The sequence below is a fragment of the Danio rerio genome, chromosome 3 (assembly GCF_052040795.2).
Source record: "Danio rerio strain M-AB ecotype USA chromosome 3, GRCz13ab, whole genome shotgun sequence".
NCBI lineage: Eukaryota > Metazoa > Chordata > Actinopteri > Cypriniformes > Danionidae > Danio > Danio rerio.
This window is the reverse complement of record NC_141023.1, coordinates 63,902,501-63,912,207: the sequence shown is the minus strand read 5'-3', so window position 1 is coordinate 63,912,207 and position 9,707 is coordinate 63,902,501. Positions and strand designations below refer to the sequence as shown.

Sequence of the window (9,707 nt, the reverse complement as noted above, 5' to 3'; positions counted from 1 at the left end):
ACTCATTTTTGACCCAAAGGGCAAACAGTGTATGCAGAAGTCTAGGACAACAGTGGGGTTAACCAATTAGCCGGACCGCTATCTGCTCTTTTGTGCAAGAAGGAACAAGATGACCACTGCAAGAGTCCTGCAAAATGACCTCCAGCAGACCGCTAGTGTGAATCAATCAGAAATAGACTTCATGAGAGCCTTTGAGGGGAAACAAGATGACCGCTGCCAGATCTCTACAAAACGACCTCCAGCAGACCGCTAGTGCGAATGCCCTGTAGAAACAATCAGAAACAGACCTCATGAGGGTGACCCAAGGGCCTGACATCTTCTAGTCCACTTACATCATGGCAGCAATATGGAATAGCAATTACCGTTGAACACCAGCATGTATATTTACATTTAGTTATTTATCATACATGTTTGTTGTCCGAAGCGACATACAGATAAGTAGGTATTCATCAATTCAACATGAAGAGGCAAGTAGTGTAACTCAGTGCCTAATTTGTGAATTGCGAGGTCCTGGAACAGATCGGGGTAATGGATCTGGCTTCCCTGCTGTAAAATCCAGCTTAAACCAGCCTAGGCTTGTTGGCTGGTTTTAGCTGGTTGACCAGCCTGGTTTTAGAGGGGTTTTGGCCATTTCCAGGCTGGTTTCCAGCCATTTCCAGTCTGGTCTTAGCTAGTTAGGCTGGAAAATGACCAGCCAAATCCAGCTAAAACCAACTTGACCAGCCTGGTTTAAGCTGGAGATAGCTGGTTTTACCTGGACTCCCAGCTTAGCTAGGCTGGTTAAGCTGGTTTTAGCTGGTCATCTCCCAGTCTGACCAGCTTATACCAGGCTGGAAATGGCTGGAAACCAGCCTGGAAATGGCCAAAACCCCTCTAAAACCAGGCTGGTCAACCAGCTAAAACCAGCCAACCAGCCTAGGCTGGTTTAAGCTGGATTTTACAGCAGGGAAGCCGGATCCATTACCCCGATCTGTTCCAGGACCTCGCAATTCACAAATTAGGCACTGAGTTACACTACTTGTGTGTATTGCCTCTTCATCTTGAATTGTTGAATGGCTACGGACAACAAACATGTAAGATAAATAACTAAATGTAAACATACATGATGGTGGAGGGGCCAAACCCCTTAAAACCAGCCTGGTCAACCAGCTAAAACCAGCCAACTAGCCTAGGCTGGTTTAAGCTGGATTTTTCAGCAGGGTTGTTATCCAAGGATGGAGAGGTGTCGCGAATGAACGTGAAAACCTGGAGGGGGTTGGTGTTGAATGGCAGAGGGGTGTCGTGGACGAAGGACGAAATTGGGGATTCGTAGAAGAAAGTGAACAGTCAAACAGTCTGGCATCTTTTCATTCTTATCTCACTACCCAGACCATGTCAGTATAAACATCCAAGATCGTAACATCTTTAAAAATGTGTTCTGGGGGTTTCATGGCCTTTTAATATCTGTGAAAGACCCTTGGGTATGCATGAATGGATGAATCGGCCGGTTTGTGCTGGTTTGTGACCCAATATGTGAAAATCATGCGGAATAAGTGTGCTGTTGAACTGAATTCGAAGCATTCATCATAATAAAGTGCAGATGTAAGAGTGTGACACATCAGAGACACGGAGACGGATCAGATCTGTCAGTTCAGCTGAAGCTGGTCTTTCTGCTTCAACCACAGTCAGCACTGATATGGAGAATAGAAAACACACACACACACACCTCTGATAAGCAAAAGCTCTCAGATACCAAACCGCTTAAATCTGAAGTGACGGATAAATCAGAAACAGCCCTGATGGCAAGTAAAGATGTGCATTCTGCCGTATCACAGTGTGTATCGCACCAATAATTCTGTGAACACACACAGCTCACATACATACACACATGCACACAGACTCACACAGAAACGTGCACACACAGAAAAACGCACAAAAAGACAAGAACACACACAAAGACACAAAAAGAAACATATGCACAGACACACTCACACAGATACACCGAGATACATGAGCACAAAAACATGCACAGAAAGAGACACACACAAACACAGACACAAGCGTAACACACTCACACACACACAGACATAAACACAAAAACATGTTCACAAAGGGACGCGCGCACAGAATCACACAGACAGACACAATCACACATACACACACACACAGGGATGAGCACAGACAGAAAAGGAAACACACAAGCACTCTGACACAAAAACACACACACACAAAAAAACAGACAGAAATACAGACACAGAAAGATCAGCCTGATCTCACGAGGAAACGTAAGTATTTTACGTTTTGCCAGATTAGTGGCTAATTCGTACAAATTCGTACGAGTTCAGTCGTACGAAATTGTACGGTTATAAAAAGGAGGCGTGGCACCTAACCCCACCCTTAAACCCAACGGTCATTGGGTGATGAGCAAATCGTACTAAATTGTACGAATTAGATCGTACGGATTCATACGAATTAGCCACTAAATCAAAAAGTTACGAATTGCCATGAGATTGTGTTGGAAAGATGCACACAAACAGGCACAAACACAGACACAAAGGAAACACGTGCACACACAGACACGTTCACAAAGAGATGCGCACACAGACACAAACACACAGAAATGCACAGACACACAGAGATACACACACATAGGGCCCTATCATACACCCGGCGCAGTGTGGCGCAAGATGTGGCGCAGTAGTCTTTTGGTAGTTTCAGCTTGGCGCAAGAGTCGTTTTGAGGCGTTGCGCTACACTGTTTAAATAGCAAATGCATTAGCGCTCATATGTGCGCCCACAGGTCTAAAAAGGAAGGTGTTCTGAGGCGGACCACTGGTGCGTTGATATTTTGTGAAACTATAATAGATTTTTCATTAGACCAAAACTAACCCGGTCTAAACTCCGGCGCAGAGTTGCACCTCGCTTACACACTGCTTAATACACACAAGAGAGCAATAGGCAAATATCTTTACATATGAAAAAAATGTAAATATTAAGGATATATATAGGATATAATAAGAATATATATAGGATATAAATATAAAGGATTAAAATATTACAAAACATATTATTTTCTAGCCTACATAAATATGAAAAATCACTGCTTTTATCTTTTCTTCATCTCGGGAGGCTTTTTCAGTTCATTCATAACAATTTGCATTTGTATAATGTTATTATTATTAGCAGTATTATTTAATATATCCATATTTATATTTGTTTTATTAAAAACAAGCTTAGATTTGTCCACCTGTCAGGTTTTAGACCATATGGGGCACAGCATGTGTTTTAGGATATAACTCAGGTTTTTGAGCACACTTCGTTATTATTGTTCATTTATTCGTTTGCTGGAAATTAGAACTGAATTTAGAAATAGTTTTAAAACGAATATTTGCGCTTAACAAACAAAATTATTTATTTATAGACTAATTGATGTCTGTGCGTAAAGGTTTCCCTATCCAAGAGCGAAAGTGAAAGTGATCCATTATCTCTCATTCTCACGCAGTAGATGCTCTGTTTAACAGTTTTCTGTTAATAAACTGTTAACTGTTTACTGTTTGCTAGTGAAATGCTCAGTTTTTCCACTTAGACTTACTTTGTGTCCTGTAAATAGCGAATGCGCTTATGGCGTGACGCAGCTGGCTCTTAAAGTGAATGGGAGATGAGACTCTAATTGGTTTATTCTCAAAACACACCTATAACTCATTAAGAAAATAAACTCAACCCTTTTAGACCATGGGCCTTGGCGCAAAGCGCATTTTCCCGTCCGTAAATTAGCAAAAACGCGTTCTGACACGCGCTGAAAGCGTTTGCGCCCTGCGTTTTGCGCTCTGCGCATGGACCGTCAAAATAGAGCCCATGGACACACAGAGACAAACACAAACACAAAAGAAACTACTTTCATTCTAGCCGAAATGAAACAAATAAGCCTTTTCCAGGAGAAAAAATATTATCAGACATGCTGTGAAAATTTCCTTGCTCTGTTGAACATCATTTGGGAATCAAATGGGGGCTAATAATTCTGACTTCAACTGTATACAGACACACAGTGGATAACACACCTACGAATAACACGCTCTGAGTTTTCACTACATGCTGAATCTTTTCAGACTGACACACATTTGATTTTCACCTTCAAACTCAAGATTGCATTTACATTTTTATTTGAAAGTCATCCTGAAAATGCAAATACTGTGCAAGCGCGCACATTTCACATGCAAAATCAGTGAAATGTTGGCCTTTCCCTGTCACACACACACACACACACACACACACACACACATGCGCCTTAAACAGACATGCTCTGTTTGAAGAGAAAATGAGAACTTTCTGAGATGTATGAAAAAAAAATATGGCTAAATTTAATAGCTGAAACAATAAATCAGAATCAGCGTGATCAGCAAATCAGAAAATGATTTACTTTATTAATTGTACTTTATGCCAAAAATGGTAAAACTGCAGAACGACGTGTGACCACTTTACTACATGTGTTATGAGGTTTTACATGCTTTGAATTGAACATTAATGAGAAAATGTTTTCAACATCTGCATTTGAGACACAAGAATAAAAACAAGACCTTCTTGAGTGTCATAAATGACATGTGTTGTTGGAGATGTAAAGAAAAACATGACAGAAAAGTCATTTTAACATCAGTTTTTTTTACCTGCTTAAATTACTGCTTTTATTCATTTTTAATTGAATTGTAAAATAATGTTTCCCTATATATATATATATATATATATATATATATATATATATATATATATATATATATATATATATATATATATATATGTTTGTGTGTGTGTGTGTATGTATATATATATATATATATATATATATATATATATATATATATATATATATATATATATATATATATATATATATAGTTGAAGTCAGAATTATTAGCACCCCTGTTTACTTTTTCAACACATTCCTAAACATAATAGTTTTAATAACTGATTTATTTTATCTTTGTCATGAAGACAGTAAATAATATTTTACTAGATATTTTTCAAGACACCAGTATTCAGCTTAAAGTGACATTTATTATTAATTATTAATTATTTATTAATTAGGTTAACTAGGCAGGTTAGGGTAATTAGGCAAGTTATTGTAATGACGATGGATTGCTCTGTAGACTATCGAAAACAAATTGCCAAAAGGGGCTAATAATTTTGTCCTTAAAATTGTGTTAATTGTGTTGTCCTTCTTCTGAAGAAGAAAAAATATTATCAGACATACTGTGGACATTTCCTCAATCTGTTAAACATAATTTATGAAATATTTAAAAAAGAAAAAAAATTCTGACTACAACTATATTTAAATTTTATTTTCATTCTCTAGTTTTGTAATGTATATATTATGCTTGTTTGAAGCCCATGATATAGATATATATATATATATATATATATATATATATATATATATATATATATATATATATATATATATATATATATATATATATATTAGGGCTGTTAAAATTAGTGCATTAACGCAAGTGCTTAATTCAAATATTTAATGCGTAAAAAAAAAATAACGCAAATAACACAGTTGAAGTTTTTTTATTTTCTGTTGTGGCAGACGTGTGTTTAGGGATGGTGTGTGCATAGAGGCGAGGCAGCATAATAGTGAGCGAACCCCCGGTCTTCACTTAGATCAGCTATACCGACCCTCTACCTGACGGTCCTCGCTTTCATCAGCAAAAAGGCCACTTTCTTTTTCACTTTCGGCCTGAGGGCAGCGTGATTGCCGTTTGCCTAGAGCGCCAGTTAAGCTTGCCAAGACCAAGACCAAGGAAGCGCTTTTAGAAGGAAAGTTTTAATAAAAAACAATTAATGTTGCATCACCAGGCAGACCTCCAGAGTTTCATGCCATTTAGGGTGTTTCATTTTTAATCTTTAGACTTTAACTCCAGTTCAGCAGTTCACTCTCATTCAGCATATTTTCATTCAGGATAAAGTGTTTTCTTTTTTTTATTATTATAATTATTCTTGAATGTTTTGTCAACAAGGGTGTTGGTTCTGTACCAACCTCAAGCAGGGGGTTGTGGGAGTCTGTACCAAACTTGAAGGTTGATGTTGTAGTATTACATGTATTATGGACGTTTTCCGGGAGAAATGACAGAATGGTAGAGTGGCAGGAAATGGGTGTGAAATACAGTAGACTCCTGGGAAAAACATGAGTGTTGGCAGGTATGCTTTAATGAGACGTGTGTCACCTTTTCCCACATCATACTCTGAGTCATGCATTTATTCACCCTGAGTGTAATCAACAAGTGCTGTGTTTTTTAATTGAACACGTACGTAGCTGTTAACAGTCTCTCGGTATCATGATGTTGCAGTAACTGCACACCACACAAATAACACTCAGTGCCTGACGCACACTAGAGATTTGACATTCTGGAGCTGGTATTGCGTTCTCCTTGAAGGAGACATGCAATGCAATAAAACAAGCCATCTTGCAGCACGCTGACGAAAATAAAAACATCGTGTTTGGGAACAGGTGAGCATAGATGAGCTGTTTCATTCATTCAATTTCCATCAGCTTAGTCCCTTATTTATCAGGGGTCGCCACAACAGAATGAACCGCCTACTATTCTGGCATATGTTTTACACAGCGGATGGCCTTGGATTATATGAGAAATATATAGTTACAACCCAGTACTGAGAAACACCCATACACCCTCGCATTCACACACACCCTCATACGAGGCCAACTGGCCCAGCCAGGACTCGAATCAGCATTGCCACCTTTCAGGAAGATACTGTTTCTGCTTGGTTTCGAACAGAGGACCTTTCGCATGTTAGGCAAACTTGATGACATCTACATTACAGACACCCCACTAAGCTGTTTCAAATCTACTGCAATATAATATTTATACAATACCTTTTTCATAGTGTGTAGAACACCTTAGAACACTATAAAGTAGTGTTAGTGGAATGAAATGGCTCCGTAAATTCTTTATAGAACTATTGACAGCAATAACCTTGTAGTGTAACCCATGTACCAAAGTATCAAATCAAGACATTATTTAATAGAAACAATTTTTTCACAAAACACCTTTAACATCCATGGACTCTTTCCATTACCTGAAATAAAAAGTGTTTAAGAGTTCATATAAGGATCCTAGGATCAAACTATATTTCATCCTCATTCTTAAGATGTGAGACTAAAAGCAGATATGTGACTTGTGAAAACCTAATAATGACTGAATATACACATCGAGAGAGGACGACTCAGTATTCTGACGAGGACTTATAGCCGAATTGTTTTTTCTTTTCTTCTTTTGCATTGTTTGTGACGTTTTTTATAAGCTAATTTTGAGAGGATCCCGTGCTTATGATTGATCACAGATGGTCCCACATCACCTAACATATCCCACATAGCAAAATATCACTAGCCCACACAACCAGCTGTTGCTTGGCCCACATGGCGCAGTGAGTTATGGTACATGACTGGACCAAGTCTGACTTCCAGACAAAGGCCAAACATGGACCAAATCTGAGCCAAGTCCTAGCCAATTTAATAACCCATAACTGGGCCTGAACTGGGCCAGATATGTTAATGTGTCAAGTCTGCAACTATATTTATTATTATTATTATTATTTTTTGTGGTTGTTGCTGTAATACGTTTATTCTTATTAGTACTTTTATTGTTATTTTTACTGCTTTAGAGTGTTTGCTATGATTTTGTTCAGCACTTTGGTCATCGCCAAACTGAAGTAAATGGGTTTTATAAATAAACTTTACTTACTTACTACTTACTCTTAGCAAGCGTACATCTCTCCTTAGCCATCGCTTTATCTGTCATTAGCCAGAAATAAGTTGGAGGAGTTCGTCGAGATCCATAGATATACACACTAGATATCGCATAGGGACCCTGAGCATGCGTCAATAGCGCCGCCACATTGGTACAGTGCTCCCAGGACTAATGTCATTCAACCGCACTAGTCAAGACAGTGTTATTACGTGAAGATGCGGGACTTTAGCGCTGTCTGGGTGTAGTAACGAGCAAACAAAGAAAACAAAGGCAGATAATTTCACAGGTAATATTAAGTTTTTTTTTCTGTTTTTGAATGTTCTGAACTTTTGTGCTAATCAGGTAACGTTATTGATGATAACAATCACTTACTGCATTCACTATAAGGCAAAGCAGCTCCAACTCACACTAAACACTCGGCTTATGCTAGTTTTGTTGTTTAAAATCAGTAAACAATGCAAAAGAAATATGACAACGAGATGCTGCGCTGCCAGAAACTATATTGTCGGCTAGTGAAGGAGTCGTTCTTAACAGGGATTCATTCACAAACGAATCGATCCCTCCGTCAGTATGAGAAGTGAGAGCAGGAGAGGAGGTGTGTTTCAGGACACAGATTAGATCAAATTTAACAGGGAGGGTGGATACAAACACAAGCTTTTTGTCAGGAATGCCTGTGCGGTCACTGAGACATCAATGTAGAGTGATGTAAAATAAATTAAGTAATTATAAAAAAAAAAATTTACAAACTAACATCCAGGAAAACTCCCGATCATAGATATATGTATATACATGTATATCTCTGGCTTTGGATGGCCACAGTCCTCCACTGTACCTTGGTCCCGCATTCATTTCAAAGGAGCGCTACCCTGTACCAAGATGGCGGCGCTATTGACGCATTCCGTCAAATAGACAACAATAGGCCAGGCGAAATCTAATGTATATATCTATGGTCGAGATCTACCTGAGCTCAAACTCTCCTCTCGCCTTGTTAACGGGAGGGAGCCCCTGGCTTGAGGATCTCATAAGCTCAGGGCTCTCTCCCAGGACAGCATGCCAAACACGCTTTATAATCAATCATCAGCTCAGTGTGAACTCCTGAAAATAAATGATCGAGCATTTTTGCTGCTTGTCATCTTGTTATAGTGTATTCCTCCGATTATCCAAATGCTCATTCAATAAAGATTCTTTGTTTAACAAACATGATCTGAGCGATTCTTTGAGGAACATTTTTCCTCAAAGTGCTGCGCTGCTTTATTCAAGTCCCCACTTGGAACATTTATATCTTTATTTTGAACCATGATGGATGATTTGCATTCATTCTTTCATTCTCCTTCAGCTTAGCCTCTGATTTATCAGGGGTCTCCACAACAGAATGAACCGCCGGAAGATTTGCACGTAACCTGAGAAAGAAAAAAAAAGTGTGAAATTATTACGCCGGGAGCCTGAATTCACATCTTATATTTCATTTGACATCCAAACGCACCCGCGGCTCAAAAACACATCAGACAGCTCTCCTGCACATCGCCTCTCTCCTTCAGCCTCCATCTCATCTGCATACCGCCGCGTGATTGGCCAGCAGCAGGAGATGCACCAGCTCAACAATTGGCTGAGCTCTGAAGAGGCTTTGATTCACAACCTCTATAAATAGAGCACACAAACCCAGCAGCTCACCATTGAACATTTCACACGCTCCGATCCTGAGCTCCAGCACAGCACACAGAGGCAGAACGTCAAGGAACCATGTCTCTGGAAGTCAAGGAGAAGACCGAGGTGCGTCTGGTGTTCATGGGAGCTGCAGGTGTGGGTAAAACCGCATTGATAAAGCGCTTTCTTCAAGACAGCTTCGAGCCCAAGCACCGGCGCACAGTTGAGGAGCTCCACAGCAAAGAATATGAAGTAGCTGGAGTCAAAGTGACCATCAACATCATGGACACCAGCGGGAGCTACTCGTTCCCAGCAATGA

At 39.3% G+C, this 9,707-nt stretch overlaps 1 protein-coding gene across 1 annotated transcript in view; it reads left to right on the top strand.

The window, feature by feature from the left end:
* Positions 1 to 9,446: 9,446 nt before the first annotated feature.
* The window catches only part of rasd4 (rasd family member 4), a 1,494-nt gene continuing 1,233 nt past the window's right edge, over positions 9,447 to 9,707 (top strand). The window contains 1 exon segment of the mRNA NM_001007781.2: positions 9,447 to 9,707. This exon segment is cut by the window's right edge and continues 1,233 nt beyond it. Within this exon segment, the coding sequence (NP_001007782.1) occupies positions 9,485 to 9,707 (223 nt within the window). The 5' untranslated portion in view covers positions 9,447 to 9,484.